The sequence below is a fragment of the Phalacrocorax carbo genome, chromosome 3 (genome assembly GCF_963921805.1).
Source record: "Phalacrocorax carbo chromosome 3, bPhaCar2.1, whole genome shotgun sequence".
Taxonomy (NCBI): Eukaryota; Metazoa; Chordata; class Aves; order Suliformes; family Phalacrocoracidae; genus Phalacrocorax; species Phalacrocorax carbo.
In genome coordinates this window covers 4043470-4064574 of record NC_087515.1, presented here as the reverse complement: position 1 = coordinate 4064574, position 21105 = coordinate 4043470, and the positions used below count along the sequence as shown (strand labels likewise).

At 40.8% G+C, this 21105-nt stretch overlaps 1 protein-coding gene across 1 annotated transcript in view; it reads left to right on the top strand.

Moving 5' to 3' along the window:
* The first annotated feature begins 3548 nt into the window (after positions 1–3548).
* Positions 3549–21105, top strand: part of COG2 (component of oligomeric golgi complex 2) — a 32409-nt gene continuing 14852 nt past the window's right edge. The window contains exons 1-10 of the mRNA XM_064445667.1: positions 3549–3746; positions 4512–4673; positions 5462–5527; positions 6479–6559; positions 7182–7285; positions 8564–8672; positions 10293–10472; positions 13492–13616; positions 14922–15048; positions 19362–19501. Of these exons, the coding sequence (XP_064301737.1) occupies positions 3675–3746; positions 4512–4673; positions 5462–5527; positions 6479–6559; positions 7182–7285; positions 8564–8672; positions 10293–10472; positions 13492–13616; positions 14922–15048; positions 19362–19501 (1166 nt within the window). The 5' untranslated portion in view covers positions 3549–3674. The remainder of the gene's footprint in view (positions 3747–4511; positions 4674–5461; positions 5528–6478; positions 6560–7181; positions 7286–8563; positions 8673–10292; positions 10473–13491; positions 13617–14921; positions 15049–19361; positions 19502–21105) is intronic.

The following is a 21105-nucleotide window of genomic DNA, read 5'->3' as shown; positions in this document are numbered from 1 at the left end:
TCAAAGCATGTTTTAAGCTGGTCCATTTTCACACTGCAGTTCTACAGTTTACATATATTCACTATAGATCTTAGAGCACATATCATAGAATCATGGAATCATAGAACAGCCAAGGTTGGAAGGGACCTCTAAAGATCTTCTGGTCCAGTCTTTCATGGGAAAGGGAGCCCAGATAAGGTTATCTAGCACCCTTTCCAATCGCATTGTGAAGACCTCCAGCAATGACAACTCCACCACGTCCCCCCTTGGGAGGTTGTTCCCCTGAACGATCGTTCTTACTGTAAAAAAGTTTTCTTATGTCGAGATCTATGTTTGTTTATATCCTACACACAAAATCATATTTTAATATAATCACAAAACAGTGGCATTACTGCACTTTATAGTTGGCTTCCAAGACCCACCACTTGAGGAATCTGCAAACTTCTTTACCTTGTTCATTGAGGACCAAGGCTTTTTTAAGCATGACTGCAGCCTCGCTGACTGCAGTAGGATTATTTACCCCTTCGGAGTTAGGCACATGTTGCAGTAACCTTCTACCTTTATTCACGTAAGCAGTTCCATTCCCAAACGAAAACCAAATAAAGGCACTCAGTAAGATGTCAATATTAGGAAAATGCCCTTTTCTGCCTTGAACTTCTGTTTATTAATTGGTGTCCATTGTTTTTAACATCTCCTGAAAGCAGCTAACACACAACTTTTCTCCCACAATTTTGCCAGACAACCAAGTGATACATTGACAGAGATATCATTTTAAGAAGCTAAGATATTAAAAATAATTAATCAGCACTGGCACCTTTGTTAATACTATCTACATTTCCTGAAGGCTCTTGGTACCTGGAGTGTCTACCACAAATTAATTGTAGCATCTCTGCCCCTGCATGCTGCACACTGTCATGCTTTTCTCCTTTATCATAAATTGTACACAATACCTTCAGCTTTTTAAAGTAATAAAACCAGAGAGAAATCTTAAGAATGCGGTGGGAGGTAAACCTAGCTGCTTTCCTTCCCAATATAACTGATATATACTGGAATGGAAGTATTTCCAGGATAGTGGATTAGTCATTGGCAGCCTTCAGGAAAATGATGATACAATTACATGAAACATCATTTGCCATATCATTACAGATGCCTTGAAATGTTCTTTATTTGAGAATAAGAAGGGGTGCTGGAATCTTTAAAATTCAGCACCCACACAAGAGCTAAAAGTAGCTCTTCTACTCTCTGGCACCTACGTCATCCCTATTCAGATAACAGCAATAATACTGACAGACTTTCAGATGCTCTCTTTTCATTCATCTAATGGGTCCATTAATGATATGTTATCAAAAAACTGCAGATAAAATAGTGATTACAGTTTTCACACGAAATTGTTAAGTGTCATGTCTTTGTGGCTGGGAAAGGATGATGGGAAAAAGAGTTTAAAACTGTGTTTTCTAAGCCTGGCAATTTTGGAACAACATTGATGAGAGTCAGGAAAGGAAAGGGATGAAGGGGCTTGTAGTAGAAATGAGCTAAGTAGTCCTAGCATAAAAATAATGGAAGAAAAGAGAGCTTCTTATGACTCTTTGGAATGGCTAATTCCTCCACTGCTTTGCTAGTCTCTTCTGTATTGAAGAAACTTCACTTTGTGCACCACTGCCCCAGGTGAAGACAGCCGTTCAGGGACAGCGTGTGAAAATAACCCGTGAGTCCTAATCCCGGTTTTACTCTTAACTTACTGAAATTGTTATATTGCAATTTCCATTAGCAAATTATCAAATTCCACAAACTTCATATTTAATTTACAATGACATCAATAAATACAAACACTGTAAAGAGCTCATCAATAAACAAATTCAAGTGGAAGCATATTTTTTATTTCCTCAAGGAACTTCATAATAAAGCTTTGTAAATGAAAGCATAAACAGGAACAGTAGGTCTTTTTTAGAGCAAGATTTGTCTTAGCTAATACATAAGACCTTAAAAAAGCAGGTGTAACTCCTTTGTTAAAGAGTTAACATTAAAAACTGGTTAGAATTTTAATTTCAAGCATCTGGCTCATTAAATTAAAAAGACAGCTGAGCAGTAACGTGGTTTTGTTCCTGTACTAGAATGTAGACATTTAAATATCACAACTTAAGAAAACCTTTTTGATCTGATACATATAGTCATACCTATTGCAAAAAAGCACCAGCGTGGATTTGTGTGGTGGGGGTATCTTTTCTGCTCTCTAGCTGCCAACATAACAGCTATAAACCATGCCTGCCACCATATGAGATCTCTGAGAGGGTGGGACACTGTGAAATATGTCACTCCTGAAGAGCTTTCCAAAGCTTCTTTCACAGGGCGAAAGCAAGCAGGGCAATTAGCACGTGAGGAGCGAGCCAGGGGCTGCACATGCCCACCATAGTCATCACTGAACTGCTCAGCTCTTCATAGTTCTAATACCTCAGGGAAGTCCTAGCGAACTCACGTGCCAGCCGTGATCGCTGGCACAAATTGTTGCTTGTAACAGGCCAGCCGGGCTCTGCGGCGGCGGGGTCAGGCAGGGATGTACACATTGGGCCTGCCGAAACGCTGGCTGCCCAGGAGATCTGGGGGTCTCCAGCCCAGCGTACCACTACAGTGCCACTGAACCCCTGTCCATTGGGCAGGGGGAGTCTTCTCCACCCTTGCTCATGGAGCAACCGGCAGAGCTACAGTGGATGCAACCTTACAACTGTTTGGTAAGGCGCTGGGCTCGCTCCTCGTTTGAGCTCACCAAGACAAAATTAAATCCATAAAATATACGTGCCAGGAACGAGATCGTTTGCTGTCTTCCATCCTGAGGCGGTAAACAGAAACGCTAGTGACAGCAGGGAGGCTTTTTAGAGCTAAATTTGTCTGCGCTAAGGCATAAGTGACCTTGAACAAAAGATTCTGAAGTAAACAAGACCGTAACAGAAGAGTCTGCTTAAAAGCAGGAGGATGGAGGAGGTAAATTACGCTCTGATTCAATTCCTGTTACTCAGGACCACATGGGCACAAGTACAATAAATTTAAACATTTTTAAAAAAAACTTTTTTGGCTGTTAAGAGTGGTCAGACCTGGTGTCACCTCGCCTAGAGAGGCTGCGGGGCCTCCACCCCTGGCGATACCCAAGCCCCGAGGGGATGTGGCCCTGGATGACCCCACTCAGGGCTGGGGGCTGCACCATCCTGCCCCCTGGAGCCCCTTCCCACCTCCGCAACCCTGGGTCTCCACAGCTTGCGCTATGGGCCCTGACAGCTGGCCCTTGCAGCTTTACTGGGTCAGTTTTATGTGCTCAGTGCCTGCCGTGGGGCACCAGGCGCCCCTTCAGCAGCACAGCCCAGCTGCCCTGACTTTACATAGCGGCAGGAACCAGAGGAATTCCTTTGAAGAGGCTGGGAAGGCCAGCTTTAAAGCCCCGCGTCCCACACGCTGGCACCCACAGGCCGCCCCGCCATTTTGGGATCGCTGCCGCCCGCCCCGCCCGTTGCCGCCCGCGGAGCCGCTCGGAGCCCTCCAGGGGGCGCTGCCGTGGCGGCGGGGGCCGCCGCGCCTCTCTGGGCGCACGCTCCGGTCTGGCCCGCCCCGCCGCTGCCGGCCGCCGCCGCCGTGCTGGCGGGGCGGGGGGGCGGTGCTGCGGCAGCGGCCGGGCCTGCCGCCGCCTTGGGCCTGCCGGACCGCGGGTCATGGAGGCGAAGAAGATGAACCTGCCGCGGGGCCCCGAGAACCTGTGCTTTGACAAGGACGAGTTCATGAAGGTGGGTGGGGGCTGCCGAGGCAGGCGGGGCGCTGGGGGCCCGTGGGGGCCTCCTGAGGCGGGGGCTCCGGGTTTCCTGGGGGGTCCGGAGCCTCTGTCGGGGTCTTGTAGCTCCGCCACGGCTTTTTCCCCGGGCCGAGCCCCCGGGAGGAGCGCTGACTGGGCGGGGCTGGGGGGTCCGCGCCCTGCACGAAGGCGGGCGGCTTGCCTCGCACCTCCCCGGCTGTGTCCGAGCAGGGGCCGCGTCTGAGTGTGGCGAGGCTCGACGCGGAGCGGGGAGGGGAGGCCGAGGCCCGCCCGAGGGGAGAGGCGGCAGGTCTGCGGCCGGCTGGCCCGGGCCGGTGCTGCAGGCCCCGCCTGGGGCAGGCCCGGGGTGCGCGTCCTCCCAGGCGTGCGGTGCGTGCTGAGGAGCCAAGCCGCAGGCGGGCCTCGGTCCTTAGAGAGCTTAAAGTAGTTCTTGATACTGTATTTCGGCTTTTGTTTGGTTGGCTTTCTTTAAACTGTATACAAGGAACATACAAACCTGTGTTTTGGAGAGCTAGTCGTCTTAGGCACCCCGACGCACGACATCGTGTGCTTTTGAGATTAAAGATCAAGACCTTGGAACGTTGGAAACGACTCCGTTAAGTGGCCCTTTTGCCCCCCTGACCTTTATTTTGGTCGGCTCACTGGCATACGGAATACTTTATTTTGGGTGTGGGGAGGGGTGTGTCCCTGGTTTGAACTTTTTACCTACATCCTTCTCTCTTTCCTGTTTCATTTTCAGCCGGATTTTGATGTTGATCACTTTGTATCAGACTGCAGGAAACGTGTGCAGTTGGAAGAGCTCAGGGAGGATCTGGAGCTCTATTACAAACTCCTTAAAACTGCCATGGTAGAACTCATAAATAAGGACTATGCAGATTTTGTTAATCTCTCAACAAATCTAGTAAGTCTTATTAAGTTACATTATGCAGTTCACACTTAACACGTTTTAGTATGATTTTTATTTTTCACATGAAAAGTATGTGGTTTTCTTTTGGCATTAATAGATTTAAGACACCTTAAACTGTGACCCCTTGCACTGAGAGAAACTGAAAGATCGTTAGCGTAGAATATAGCTGCTGTACGGAATTGCTGTTGTCCCATAATAAATGTTTGAGATATGCTTTTTGTTTTAACAAAAAATCAATTCATTAGGAAGTTAGATTCAAGGCAAACCTTTTTTTTAAAAAGCTAGTAATAGTAAAATTGAAGGAAATAAGTCATTAAAATTGAATAGCAAAGATAAAATAAAGCCATTCTGGGGGATTCTTTTAGGAATCTTTATATTTATTATACAGTCAATATATCTTAAAAAACCCCAGCTACTTGACTGAGAATTTTAATATTTTTCGTATTGAAATGTCTTGTCCACTGTGTATCCTGCTCTTTTACTCTAGTTCAACCAGGTTCCAATTATATAGGTTCAAAGACTGAGATTTAACATTTTTATTGGAAGAAAAATTTCCATAGGTCAGAGTTTTCTTTTATTTTGGCTTTGTGTGGCGAGCGGTCTGATATCTTTATCCCTGTACTTGAGGGAACATATTTTTGCATTGTACTTAAAACGAGACTATAAAGGGAGGTATCATTTCTCAGTTCTCTCTTTGTTTCTGTAAAATGTTAGGGTTTGTCAGTAATTCACATATGAACTAATCAAAAAAGTCATCAATGTTTTTATGGTAATTTCTTTAGGTTGGCATGGACAAGGCCCTTAATCAGCTTTCCGTACCCTTGGGACAGTTAAGGGAAGAAGTTATGGTATGCTCAAAACAACCATTATACATGGCTTGGTAGAATTCAGCTCACTTCCATATGATATATAGAATGTCTTTTATTCATTATAATAATTATTATAATAAACTCTTCAAAGAGGATCACTCTTCCCTTGAAGAAGTGATTGACTTCTTAGAGTGGTAGTAAGAGAGGCGTGTTTTCAAGCAGTTGTAGGAGCAGTAAATTTATACTATTTATAGTACCTTTTAATGAAGAGATCAATGATTTGTTAAATGTGATAAATGAACAGACTCTTGCAAGACAAGAGTGGGGTGAAATATTGAACTGTTCATATTTGAGTAACTTAAAGATGGTAGTAAATAAATCAGATGCAACAGAGTCCCACTAAGGACTTTTTTGCTCAGTCCTGTGGTTTAACCGTGAAAGATCTACCTCTTGAAGGTTGGTCTCATTCTGACTCTTCCACAGGGACTTGGTATTTGGTGAAGGGCAATTTTTTGTTCGTCGTGGCAGCTGGTGGAAAGGGATGTTCGCTGTATAAATGTGCCTTCTAGATATCTTAGCCTTCATGTCTGAAACAGAAAATAGGTTCACAGTTAGCATAAAGAAATATTCTGTGAAAAATGCTACTTAAGTCTGATTTATAAATTCACTTTCAAGATGTAGAGTCATATTGGTTTTTATTGCTTATTTCTGGGTGAAGGATGGTTTGTTCTCTGTAAGGTACTAAAAGAATGCTTCTGGTTGAAATAATCATACTTGTAATGGCAGTACTTTAGGAGCAGGTTAAACCTTTGGTTATTTAGTCTCATTTCTGTTTTTTTTTCACTTAGAGGACAGTTGGTGTACTGTAGCTTTTATTTGTCCTACATTCTTATTAATCTGTTTCCTGTTTTAAGTTTAGATTTTTGAGTTAAGGTTTTTTTAAACCTTAAATGGGAAGCCAACTTTTCATACCAGCTTTCTCTCTCACAGAGCCTTAAGGCATGTGTCAGTGAAGGAATTCAAGCAGTAGATGACCGAATGACTAAACAGGAAGATATTAGAAGAAAAAAGGTAAATAGACAAGTGATTACCTCGGAAAGATCCTCATGAGGGCAACTTTTGTTCTTGCCATTAACCCAGAGAAAATGAGATTTTAATAGTTTTAGGCTGTCTAGATGCATGCTGTGCAGGATTTTGCACTTGTAAAAATAATGATTGACGTTTTGATTGACAGACTTCATTTTTACAGTGTCTAGCTGATCATAAATCTTTATTTTATTTTATTTGCAAAAACTTCTGTGTTTGGTTTTATTGGCTTTTTAAAATTATGGTTACTTATGTTTCTGCTTGTGGTAGTACATAAAGTTGTTTATTATGAATGTCATTGAAATACAGCAGTTTAATTTTTATATGGGGGGAGGAACTAACGTTTGTCTTTGTGCTTAACTTGGTAAAATCAGAGGTAAGAACAGCTGTTCTACATCTGTGACAAACATTGTGGGATTTTATGGACTTACGTGAGCAAGACTTCAACTGAGACATGACTGAAGTATTAAGATGGAAGGAGAGAACACCGCAGGTGGAGGGAGGGTGGAGAGGAACCTGAAAAAAAACATCCAAAATATCTTCAGGGCTGTTAGGAAATGTAAATTGGGATTGGGGTCAGATGTGAAAAATCTTTCTTTAATTACAGATGTGTGTCCTGAGACTTATTCACGTCATTCAGTCTGTTGAGAAAATTGAGAAGATTCTACATTCCCAAGGCACTAAAGAGTTGTCCTCCTTAGAGGGAAACAGGTAAAAAATATGTAAACGTTCAGTTCTGTTTGTAATTGATGAGACTTAATTTCATTGTATTGGTGTAGACGAATTTACAAATATTAGGATATATCTTGAGAAACGTAACTGATGGAATAAGTGACTGACTTTAGTATTTTCTCAGGTTTAGTCTTCTGCAAACCAGTCATTCACAGAACATGTAACTCGGCCTCCAAAGTTCTGAATTACTTCTAGTGCTTCCAGTAAATGTGTCCTTCTTGAAATTTGCATCCAATAATTATTTTTTTTTTCTTGGAAGTCACTAATCCTGTCATGTCTGAAATACTCTCTACAGTACAGATTACTTCAATATCATTTGGAAGTAAAATGGGAAATAGTTTTTCTTGTTTTCCCTGCAAGAGTAGTCTGAGGTAGGGAAGCCACACATGTAATACTTCTGGTGGAAGGAGAACTTGTGACAAATTCCAGTCAGACTCAAGTTTTGTTTCTTAACAACTTTGTGGAAGGCGTGCTCTCCCTCTGGCTTTGAGAGATGGAAAACGTCTTTCAGCCAGTTTTGGAACTGATGTGCCAGCTACGTGCTTGAAATAATTGACTGGGATGCAAATGCAAATTGTCTTTTTCCTCCAGCGCAATTTCATGAACCTGTTTGTATATGAGACTGTCTCTTCAGTTTAGTTCACTGGATCGCATGGTAATGAGTTGGGGGAGGTAGGCAGAAGAGTAGGTTGATACCTAGAGGGACAAAGCATGTGCAGATCTTTTCAGTCAGGGTGAGGCACTTTGCAGAATCATGTTTTGAAGCCAGATTGCACTAAAGTGGCTGAAAATTTGGCGAATTATTGGGACTATATAGACCTGAGAAGGGTAGGACTGTTTCTGTAGAGGTAGCTGTCATTAGTTTTACCCCTTACAGAAAGGGTAAATAAACAAATCTAGCTGGTGAAGAGCACTTACTGCAGTATGAGCTGTAAGACTGCCTTTTCATGTGACAATAAGCAGCACTACTATAAAGAAAACAGTGCTTCGTACTGCTGAGGCGGCTTCTTATGTTCCTCTCAGCTTCTGCTTCACCCACTTCTTATCTTAGTAGCTCCAAAACAGCTCTAATCACGTAGTCTGTTCCAGATTATTATCGCATGATTGCAATAATTATAGTAGTACCTGTCAGAATTCCAAATATTTAGTTTAAACCACAAAAAATGGGGGATAGCGTTATCTATCTGGTGCAGAGGAAAAGTGAGTTGATTTGAAAGGATCTAACTGTGTTCTCATTTTGTGTCACCTCTCTTCTAGCCCACTTTTAACTGGACAGGTTTTAGAAAGAATTGCCACAGAATTCAATCAACTACAATTTCATGCAGTACAAAGCAAAGGAATGCCCCTTCTGGACAAAGTGAGACCAGTAAGTGTTGCATGATAGCCAGCTTAACACTTGTAGGATGAAGCAAAACCAGTACAGTTGGAAGAAAAATGCCTGTTTCCACGGAGTTTTACTGACTTGATTTATGGGGGAAAATGAGTTTCAAGTGGTAATTTTTGTCAGTCGACTAGAAGTATTGCATCTTCTGAGGGTTTATGCTTTGTTTGCTAACTTCTTTAGGATAAATTACTTAGAATAAGAACAGGAAATAAGACATTTTTGTCAGCCTAATGTATCTTGCGGTTTGTCTGCTTGCTGATATTGAGGCCTAGTTCTAGAGATTTATGTTGGGTTTGTTAGCTGCAGCATACAGACCAGAATATAAATGGAATGTGCCTCCAAAGTGGCTGGCTTGAATATATACAACTTTGTCTTTTGGTGAAATTTGTTGCCTAACTCTGGCTGTTCAGGCTGGTAGGCTAATCTCCCTACTCTTCTGTTTGTAATAACTGTCTACTGTAAAAAATGGGTTGATGTATTTTTTTGTGTTCTGTCTATTCGTTGGAGAGAGGGAACAAATGAAGACTGGTGCTTAAAGGCAGGTAGTGTGAATATGGAGGCAGGGTAATGCTTTAAGCTGAGTAGCATGGAGCTGACATTCTTGATGGCTTTTGAGCTCGCTAGGTAGTTCATAGTTCCAGTTTTTCACTATATGTCTGTTGGCAATATAAATGTGTTTCAGCTCAAGACTTCCATGGTACCACGTTGATGCACAGGCAGTTTAGAAGACTGTTCTGGCCACTCAGTTATCAAACATGGATAGCAACAGAAGTGTGAGCAACAGGGTAGTATTTATGGTGGGAGAACCTTTGTGTGTGGCTTCCTCAACAATGTGTGCCAGGGCTTCTGTCCTGTACCTGGTGTTGCTAAGGGTCATCAGATCATAGTTTTCATGACTAGTTAGCAAGTGGGTTATGGGCTTTGCGTGTTCAGAACAAATTCTGTGTCTATTTAAAGAATCGTTTTGGGATGAATGGACACGATGTAGCATACAAAAGACCAGAGAAAAAATTTTGACGTGTTAAAGTGGTAGTTCAGCTGTGATTAAATTAATGCGTGTTGCTGAACTTGCTTCAAATACTGAGTTGTAAGGGACCATTTTGGGCTAAGCGTATATCTGCAGGGAGCGTAGCAGTGAGTTGGGTCTGGTGGAAGAGATGTTGCAGGAGATGAGGAACAATGGTTAGCAAATGGGAGAATATATGTTGACTGAAGCAGCTATTTGGCAGAAGCCAGAAAGGATCTAATGGCCTGTCTTTTTTTGTTGTTTCCCCCCCCCGCCATCAGCGTCACTCAGTGTCTTTGGTTTGCAGTAATTTGACAAGTAGTGCTGGGAACACACTATTGTGTTTTGACAATGAGGGGTAAATGCCGCAGTTGTTATCCCTGGTGACTTTTGTGTATTATCACTGTGTTAAATAGCATCAGTAACCTCTTCAGCTTGTGTTAATATTCATCTGATGCTGCCAGCTATCAAAACTTGTGCATCTTTCAAAATAAAATGGAACCTGAATTAGGTATTTTTGGAAGAATTTACTTCCATGGTGATAACGAGGCTTTGATTTTTTGTTTTTTATTACTATATTTCGTTTCTTTTCGTAGCGTATAGCTGGAATAACAGCTATGTTGCAGCAGTCTCTGGAAGGACTGCTCTTGGAAGGCCTTCAAACTTCAAATGTTGACATAATTCGTCACTGTCTTCGCACTTATGCAACAATTGACAAAACACGAGACGCAGAGGCATTAGTTGGTCAAGTGCTTGTAAAACCTTATATAGATGAGGTAAGATAAAATCAAGAAACCTAAGCAAGTTTGTAAATCAATTGATTTTTCTTATTTTTCCTGTTAACCTTCAGCTTTCATTAGCAGCTTCTAAAAGCCTTTGTGGAGAGAGCAGAACTGGGCCCCACCACAGTGTCAATTTGTTTGTTGTTGCTGTTTAAGAAAAAAGGATGGGGGAATTCTCTATCTGCCTGTCATTAGTTTCAGGTTATATCCAGCTGGGATCCTTTTTCTAACCTATATTTTCCTTGGGGTGAGGAATTCAAAAAACAAACCTTAAACCAAGCATATGCCTGGAGTAAAATCCAGTTTATTCTGGACCAGGGTGCATCTGTGGGAACTGGATCAGATCTGGAGTTTGCATTTCTCCATGGCTGGCTCAGGAGCAGGCAAATGCAGCAAAAATAGTCCTTAGTGTACTGTCCTTTTCTTTCCATTGTATGAAGAAGCAGTTTCTGCAGTTCCCAGCTGGAACAGGACATTAGCAGGAGCTGGAACAAGTGTTTGTTAGGGAAGCATTTGCTGTTGTCTGGTGGGGAAAAATGTGTCAGATGGCCAGTTTCTCAGTTGATGACACACTGATTTTAGCGGGCCATCAATTCACAGTACCAAGTTGGACCAGCCAGAAAGTACTGGCTGAATTTTCTGAAATTAGGGGACATTCTGCAAATTCTCTTGACTGTGCAACTTTTGCTGCTACCTGTAAAATGGCTCCTCACCTTCTTGGAGCACTGTTCTTACCGATTCTTCTGGCCTGAGCAGTTGGTGACCAGTCTACACTAGTTTGTTTTTTCTTTTTTGGTGGTTGGTGGTAACGTAATTACTCCAAAAACAAGTTCAGACAGTAACCTGCCACAACAGTGTCACAGTCAGCAAGTCAGTCAGATTTTCTTGTATGTCAGCACACCTGCAGTTGCCACTGAAAACACTTTTAAGGACCCAAAATTATATTGTGGTAACTCTAGTTTCAAACTTCAAGTAAAAATCTAAAAATTCATTTTAAGATATTTGATAGTCTGCTGTGTTTGAAATTACTTCATAAACCAGGTTTGTGCTGAAGTGATGTTGCTATAATACCAAGACTTCTTTTGACTCTTTTCATCAGTGTGTTGGGAATTATGTCCAGGTCAGGTAATGATTCCATATCATTTCAGGCGATGTTTGCTCACTACTGAGATCCAAATAAGTGCCCTTTTACAATGTCATTACTAGTGGTAACAGTCAGCCCTGTTCCAGGCATTTCCCTGGCTTTCACTAGATTGTCAGGGTATTTCATAAATGCATTAAATTCACTGTCCTTAAAGAAGTTGTTAAACTGGGCCAGCGCCAGGGCTATAAAGTTGTTCTGAAACTAGCATTATGAATCTTTCAGCAGGATTAATTTTCCTGCTCCTGTAGGGAGATAAAACTGTGAAGTACAGGAGCTGCCTTGGTGATTGCAAATATACGCTTGCTTGAATTTATGCATGTTAACAGAAGGCAGAATAGATCTTCCCCTCATCATTGCCTCTGTAATACAGAGCACGTTTCAGTGGCTTTGAGTCCCAGGTTATGCCATTGATGAGTCTTTCTTTTTGCTGTCAAGATTTTTTTACTGTCATTACTCTTTAAATCGAGGTATTTAATAACATTCTCTTTGCTCAGTAAACTATGAGAGGCATGTTATGATGTGAGGTACTCTGTTCTGCTTTCAGGATATTTAAAACAGTTTGTTCTCTACTGGCATTTTACAAAAAAAAATGAGACTGCTTATAGAGATGACATTTTTATTAAGACCCATAAAGCAATGTGAACATTGTTTCTAAAAGTATTGAATATCTTTCTGTAGGCAATAATACATTTGCTTTTTCTTACACTGATTGCCTTTCTGAGCATAAATACAGAAGTGACCTTAAGGTATTTGCTTCCTTTTTAGTGGCTGCTTGCCACAGTGTTCCCAGCCGAGGCAAATGAAGAGTTAATATGTATAACTTTTGCTGAAGGAGTTCTTCCAAATCCAGATAGAGATAAGAAATGACCTTTTTTCCACCGAATAATGTCATTAGCAGACAAGAGATAGAATTGTTACCTTCCCCTTCCCCTCCCTGTGAAAGAATAGTATGTCTGGTAACACCTGAGCTGTACATCATTCAGTAGGATGTTTCTTTTCTGCTGTTCGAAAGGAAACATGTAAAATTATTCTGGTTTTACTTTGTAGGCATACAGATCTATAAAGCAAAGCCAGCTCCTGGCTTTTGGATGGGAGAGGTAGTCAAACGGTGGTGACCTCTGCCCTGAAGGACAAATTTCCTTTGGGTGTTTGCTAATGCTGTAGCAACTGCTATAGTGGAGGACAGGTTATCTTCCGCACTCGATTTTTCTCAGTGTCTATTCCTTCCACGCTTCTGTACCATTCCACTTGTTTATGTAGCAAGAGGCAAAAGTGTTCAGACAGGTGGAAGAATACCAAGAAATACAAGCTATTGTTCTTTTCCTGTATTGTCTGACTATTGCCTGCCTTCTCTTTATGGCAGAGATAACCCCTTTTCACTGGATGTGAGGTACTGTCCTGACAAACTGCTTTGCCAGCAGTGTTAAAGGCTTAGCATTGTCACAGAAGGTTCTTGGCTATTGACTTGGGGATTGGACCAACAAGCTCTAAATTTGGAAGGAATTTTTGACTTTATTCCGAGGTTTGATTACCTTTTGCCAGTCACCCATTTAACTTTGCAGGCTGCTTCAGGGGACGGTGATGTGTGCAGTGGGTGGAGAGCCAGACACAGTGGCTAACTTCTAAAAGCGAGAAGCTCATTCCCATTCTTGTGGCCAGTCTTGCCAGATGGAGTGCTGCATTAAAGGAATTAATAATTCAAGCTGGCAAGTGATACTTAGAAACTATAACGTAAAAAAGTAATATACTGACTGTCCCAATATTTGGGATTATGGTGTTAAGGAGTTTTGAAGGAGTAGACTGTGAGTCTTGCATTATGCTATTCCATATTCACTTTTCTGACATTTAACATGGAGCTCTTCCTGGCAGGTAATTGTGGAACAGTACGTTCAGTCTCATCCTAATGGCCTCCAGGCTATGTACAATAGGCTATTGGAGTTTGTTCCTCATCATTGCCGTCTCTTGCGTGAAGTAACGGGGGGAGCTATTTCAAGGTAAATATCTTGGGATTTCTTTTGGTTGCACTGAAGTTACAGCAAGTATCATACTTCTGAAATGTTATGCATAATTAGCTTCCATGTGCAAACTATTTATCTGGCCTTTCCTGAAGGTTCATAGTCAAATTTGGTTTTTCTGTCACGTGTGCCTTTCAAAACAAAACAGTGAACAAACTTCCTTGTTTGTTCTGGTGCGGCCCAGACCTTCAGAGGAGGTGAAGAGAATCCTGTATTTCAGTAGTAGAACTGAGTACTGTTCATAATAAAATGTGTCAGATACCTTGTTTTTTTGGATCCATGAAACATGATTGTACACTTCATCCAAGGAGAAGGGCATAATAAAGCTACTAAAACATGTAAGTTCAAAACTTACTGCATTGTTAGTGTACATCAGAAAAGCAGGGATGATCCCCAGAGGTTTGACTGATGTATTGCATGTACTGGAACTACAGGTTTAATTGATTTGTGTAGTGCTTCCACTGTCTTCTCCAAAAGTGCTTAATTCCTTATGCAATTAAATTGCCTGTTTTGAAGTTTAAATAATTCAGGTCTATTGAATTGTATCATTTATTCATCTGTTTGCAGGCTGGTTAATATAGTAGACTGCTGTAATTAGCAGAACTATGGATGTAGCCCCTGGGGACTGTAGAATTACTTTTCTAATTAGTCATCCATTGCTGAGCTTTTTATGACTCCTAAGTTTTACTAACACTTCAATTCCTTTAATCCTTCAGCAAGTTTTAATCTTCCTTCTTAATAATGGAACGTTTCTACTTTATACTGTGGTGAACTGAACTTGAATTAAATACTTGTATCTCTTCTGCTTTCAATTTATAAATTTTCATAATCAAGGTAGCTTTTAATCTTTCACTTCGAAGTACAGTATCATGTATAAATACAGCTTGGAACAATTATTAAAAGTTCTGCTTCTTTCCATTGCGTTAATCACAGTCCTACTTGGTACCTCTTTGAAGTTTGGAGCGGTTAAAACTTGAAATATACAAGTAAGAATAGAAGTTGTGAGCTGAAATGTACTCATTTTCCAGACAAACTTGCAAAATGTTTAACTAATAAAGTTTTAGAACACTTTGAGAATTATAAAAAATGCCTTTCATTTGATGAGTCTGTGGGATCAGATAAAAAAAGCTGGAAGGAAGAACAGTTTAAGGGAATCAGCGTACCTATGAAAAAACCTTAATTGTGTTTTGTCTAATGCAGTGCATGTCTCTTTAGTTATCCCTACCTCCAAATAGAAGCCTGGTGGTAAAATATAACCATGGAATAATTGCCATTTTATTTCAGTGAAAAAGCAGATATTGTTCCTGGATATGACTTCCTGGTGAATTCAGTGTGGCCAGAAATAGTACATGGTTTAGAAGAGAAATTGCCATCACTGTTTAACCCTGGAAACCCAGATGTATTTCATGAGGTAATTAACTTTCATTTTTTCCATTTGTGATTCCTTTGACACACACAAGAATTGAATGAGTTGTGTTCTCTGGCTTTTCCCTGCTGCTTCTGTGTAAATTCATGTTGCTGCATAGGTCAGAAGAGGAGGTTATCTCAAATAATTTGATTTAATTTTTATAGTAATTAATTCTCCCCTAAAGTGTGTCAGGAAAGTTCATACAGAAGTTATTGGAAGCCATTTGGTCATCTGAATTTGGGCTTAATATTTCTTTTAGGAGTAGACATACGTTCTTAGTTGTAGAATTGCAACATAATTAAGGCAGGAGCGGACGACTCCAGTGTTCACCCAAGACTGGGACTTCTGTATAGGAGGGACTGTAAGGTTAAATACCTGGGGTACAACTTGCCCTGTATTATGGGAAGGTTAAAAAAAGTTCTTTGTTTCATTTGCTTGTTTAGCTTTTCCTCTTTTTCCGTACTGCAGAGTATGTTGTGATGAGAAACACAAATCGGCTAAAAGAACCAAAAACATTTGGAGGCAGTGTGATAAGTTTCAGAACGTAAAAGTAGTATTTTCTCTGGTACCGCAAACAATTATGAAGGGAGCGTGCATTATAAAATGAGTTTCAAGTATTTGTCACTCTCATATTTTCATCATTGGCAGTGCTGCTCTGCCTCTAAAAGATAATCTTCCAGTAATGTTGAAACAGATATCTTGGTCTAGGATGAAGATTGGCTCTGGCAGTACTTTATTAGTATGTCACAAGTAGAAGGTGTGAGCTTTCTGCTTCTCTTTGTGTTCTGTGTGTCTGTATTTAACCAGGGTTGCTGAAATATTTGGATTTTTTTTTCCTTGCGGCTTGACTTATGATTAGTGTGAAACCTTTGTTTCCTAGTTGGAGATGGCAGGCATAGTAGGTAGTCAGGACAAAAGACTTAAGGAAATGTTGGATTGCTGGTGGAGGCTTATGAGGCAAATGATTCTTCTTGTGTTCATGCAAAACTGCTTTTACTAAATACTTATATTTTTCTTGGAATTTAAGATCTATTTCATACAGATACATTGAATATTTGAAGGCAGGCAGGCACAATGGTGAGTGTTTGCAGGGCTGGTTCTGAATAAGAAGCAAATGATGAGGATGTTGGAGAAAGTTGTGGTAATGCGATGCAAATGACATTATAGGGTGTTCCCCCTCCCCTGTGAGAACGCTTCTCAGTTTCCTATAAAGTTTCTATGCCTAATGCCCTGCATGCTGCAGATTGTGAGCCGTGCTGGGCTTTTGTCATCTGTGCTCCTTGGTTTTCACAAGAATGTATTTTTTCTTCAGAAATGCTTGGTTTGCTGTTTTAAATGAATTATTTTTAAAAGGCTGTCATCTTATACTAAGCCGATATTGACCAACAGTACCATTGAGTTTGTTTAAAAAACCAAAACCATAAAAACCCAGTATCACCCCACTGCTTTCAAGTAAATCATTTAGTAAGTCTGATGTACTTTTCAGACTGCTTTTGACTACTTAAGTGACTCAGTCTAAATCCTTAAAATATTTTCTCTAAAAATCAATAAGTTGAAATGCTAAGTGTATAAAAGTGCAATTCTATCTGTCAAAAGGCTAATAGTTCTGAATTGAGGGTGGAGGCACTTTAAAATTGTTTCTGCGCTGCTGATAATCCAAGTAATGCAACACAGATTTTAGACAGTAATCTTATAGCTCTGTTTCCTAAATTGATAGAAATGCAGAAAAGTCTTTCTCCAGGCTTGTTTGCATATGCATTTATGTACAGGTTTAATGCTGAGAAGTTGGAATATGCAGTATTATATGTTAGGTTTTTAGATATAGAGGGAGGAATGGAAAATATTCTATTTTTTTAATCCAGTAAAAATCAGACTGGCCACGTTAAGCATGTACATGAAAATAACTATTGTGCAGAATATGTCCTTTTTTTTTTTTAAATTGCTTCAGGTTGTTGTGCCCTTATTTCCGAGTCAGACTTGTAGATTTACAGGCATCTGAAAAGAATACTACTTCTATCCCTGAACATTCATTTGCGACTGTTAAGTTTACATCCCCGTGTTTGAAAATTGCTCCATTTTGTTTCCCACTTTAGCTTCTCTTAAATAACTTTGTGCAGTCAACAATCCAATCCTGGAAGCTGAAATGGGAACCAATCTTGCAGTTAGTTCCCTCTCTTGGATATAATGTTATTGGTAACTAGACAAATGTCTCTTGAGGTGTCTTATATTTCGAAAGTGATAGGTCCTTTTCAGAATGTTTGGTTTATATCTCTGACTAATATTTTAAGGTAGCAGAGCATTAGTGGCTTAGAATCATAGAATGGTTTAGGCTGGAAGACACCTTTAGAGGCCGTCCAGTCCAACCCCCTGCAGTGAGCAGGGACATCTCCAACCAGATCAGGTTGCTCAGAGCCCTGTCCAACCTGGTCTTGAATGTTTCCAGGGATGGGGCATCTCCCACCTCTCTGGGCAACCTGTTCTAGTGTTTCACCACCCACATAGTAAAAAATCTTTTCCTTATATCCAGTCTAAATCTACCCTCCTTTAGTTTAAAACCATCACCCCTTGTCCTGTCACAACAGGCCTTGCTAAAGAGGTTGCCCCCACCCTTCCTACAGTCCCCCTTTAAGTACTGAAAGGCCACAATAAGGTCTCCCCGCAGCCTTCTCTTCCCCAGGCTGAACAGCCCCAAGTCTCTCAGCCTGTCCTCGCAGGAGAGGTGCTCCAGCCCTCGGGTCATTTTTGTGTCCCTCCTCTGGACCCGCTCCAACAGGTCCATGTCCTTGTGCTGAGGGCTCCGGAGCTGTGAGCAGTACTCGGGCTTGTTTGCCTTTTTGCAGCACTGGGTTTATTGTCTAAGAAATGAGGCCTGAAAGAGCACTAATCTGTTACTCATTCTGGATTTAACTGCCATAGCTTTTACGGTTCCATCATGTTATGGATACAGCCCCGTTGGAAGAAAAGCAGTTACCTAAAAGCTTTTGTGTGCAATTTCCAGAATACCATTTGGATACCCTGAAACTGCCATACCACAAGAAAAAATGCTGTAATTATAGTCTTAACAGAAAGTTATGAACTTACTGAGCTACGCAACACAAAAGCATGCTCGTGTCAGTGCGTGTCCTGTGGTCGCAGGAATGTTTCTGAGAGCAGAACCTATAAGCAGCAACTCAGGGGCTTCTCCTGACAATGTTCCACTGCTTCCTAAGAGGTACAGTCACATCACTCGTGTAGTTCTCTGGTTTTGGTAAAAGCCCTGCTGCTACAACCCTGCTGCTGCTCTTAACGCAGTGAAGTCAGAAGGACTGAGAGATTCAGTCAGGCTTATTTGATTAATTCAGCAGGGGCTTAATGAGCATGTATGATAGTTTTTATGGATGTTTTCTACTTCTTATTTTATAGAAGAAACTTGACATAAGCCAAACTATTTCTCACTGCAGAGAGGTAGATTTTAACTGTAGCCATATTTTGACTACATTGATTTCTTCTGTAACCTTTGTATTCTGTTAGCACAGTCTGTTTTGTGTGAAATAATACTTCTGTGCAGTATTTTGCTTCTGTTTTTCACTCAAGTGTTTGCATTCTGCTTTGTGTATGATTTAATTTATTATTTCATTTATTATTTCAGGGTGTTAGTAAGTTACTGTTGAGAGTAAGCCCAAAGTGCATTTGAAGATTAATGTAGTTTTTCTTTGCTTGCAACTGACTTAATACTATTCATAAACATCTTATTAGAAGTATACAACTGGATAAAGTTAATCTGAAAATGTTTAAAGTTCTTCTGCAAATATTTGGTGTTTGCAAAACATATTTTTAGGGAAACAGTTCTAGCAATTCCTGTAATACAGGTCCTATATGACAGGAAAAATATCATGCTTTCATTCTCATGTGTGTTTGGTTATGTGTACTTCTGGGTTTTACGCCTGACTATGTCTATTTGTTCTATCCCTTTACCTCCTGAGACTGACTCTGTTCTTAGTTCTGTGCAGCGCTGTTGTTCAGTGAATCAGCTCAGAAATACCAATGCATCTCTCCAATCACTTCTGTTGTTCAGGGTACTTGGCTAATTTTATACTTTCTGGAAGTGTCCTGCACTAGCTTTTCTTATCATGGGATAACACCTACTAGTTAATTGGTTTCGGTTTCACTGCAGTCCAAGATTTTAGTCTTGTGCAATTAGGTGATGGGGTGGTGTCAGCGATTTTGAACCCTGAGCTTCAGTGGAGTGTGGTACAGGAGTTCTGCTGAATGGTTGGTGGCCTTTCTTCTTTGCTGGGACCCTGTACGTGATCAGAATGCTCATTCTGTTTCTGCAGAAGTACACCACTAGTATGGATTTTGTACGAAAATTTGAACGACAGTGTGGCTCCCAGGCCAGCGTGAAACGGTTAAGATCTCATCCCTCTTACCACAGCTTTAACAACAAATGGAATTTGCCTGTATATTTTCAAATAAGGTTAGTATGCATTTTTTTGCAGGGTTCAGTCAGTCACAGCAAGATGATCTGCCTTGGGGTCAGATCTCATTGTTCAAAGTTTTGTTTGTCAGCAAATCACAGTACAAGTCAAACTATGAATTCAGTTAATAAGTCAAGTAACTTTTATATATCTTTCAGCAATTTAGCAAAATCACAGCCAGCTACTCTTCAATATGTACCGTGTTCTTGTTACACCGAATTTGATATGCTACTCACAAGACTTTCAGGAACAGGTCTAGATAAGTCTTGAAATCTTGTTTCAAATTCTTTCCCTCCACTGTCCCTGAAACTAAACTGTATGTTGAAGGATGCAACTTGTGCAAATCCAGAGGAATACTTACTATGAAGGAATAAGTCTGTCGTTCTTAGAAATACAGAATTGGACTTGACAACTTGCAGCTTTTCCAGATCTAGCCAAGGATCTGTCATCCTTTTTGTCTCATAGGGTGTACTCTGTAAAGTGCTGGGTATTGCAGCATTGCCTTCCCAAAGATTGCCCTACTCTGCCCTTTTCCTGAGGAGCTAAGCAATAAGTTTTAACTTACTTTTCCAGCAGGCCTGATGTACCTATAGTATTACTTTTGCAGATCTTGCAGCTGGAAGAGAGCAGAAAGACCAAAGAAAGCCCCATTTTAATTCTAGTAATGCTAGAATTTTAATGAAAGAAAAAAAACAGAATATAAAAACCATATTTTTAGAAAGTGTAGTCTGATTTCAGGGCTGGATAGCAAGCCTCCAGGCAAGAAAGAGAACGGTTGATGAAGTCTGCTGTGACCTAAGTGTGCTGTGTGTGATCTTTCTTGGCCCAAAATCTTCTGGGAATCTCTTAAAACAAACAAAAAACCCAAAACACACAAAAAAAAAAACCAAAAAGAAAAAAACCTGTAGAATTTCCAAAAGAGAGGGGGGAGAAACTGATGTTTGTTTTCAACCCAGATCGCTTTAGTGGCCTTTTTTATTGCATGATTCTGTAACTGGCAATAACAGTACAATCATAGCCACATTTATACAGATTCTTTAATCCAGGATAAATCCACGTTGCTGCTGAAAAATCCCATCCAGGAATCTTATGAGTGCTGGAGCTAATATAAGATCAATGGCAGGAGCATGCAGCTGGGAGCAGGGTCTTAGTTTTTTGTGGTTCACTGTGTTTTGTAAAATGTAGCCCAGCCTCTTGGCATCCTGGTTTGGTGTTTTTTTGCTTGCACATCTGTTCCTGCAGCTGTGTAGTGAACTGATATGAGGATCTTTACCCTGGGCAAAAAAAAAGGCTGGCGTTCAACTGCAGTCCATTCTCCAAACCACTTAACTGTACAAGTATTCGTGCTGGCCCAAGGGAAAGGGCAGCAGTACTCACTACAGTAGCCGTGCTGAGTGCCCAGACTAAAAGTGTCCATGGAACTGTAGCCACTATGAACCTTTTAACAGATGTGTAGGTCTGTGAGTCTGCCCCTTTTGTTTCTGAATGTGCAGCTTTACTAGTAAGCGACCACTTGATCAAACTTTGATACTCTTGCTCATAAAATTGAAATGGAGCTTCAGCATATTCTCTCTGTTCAAAAATGTTCTTTCCCCTGAGGTAT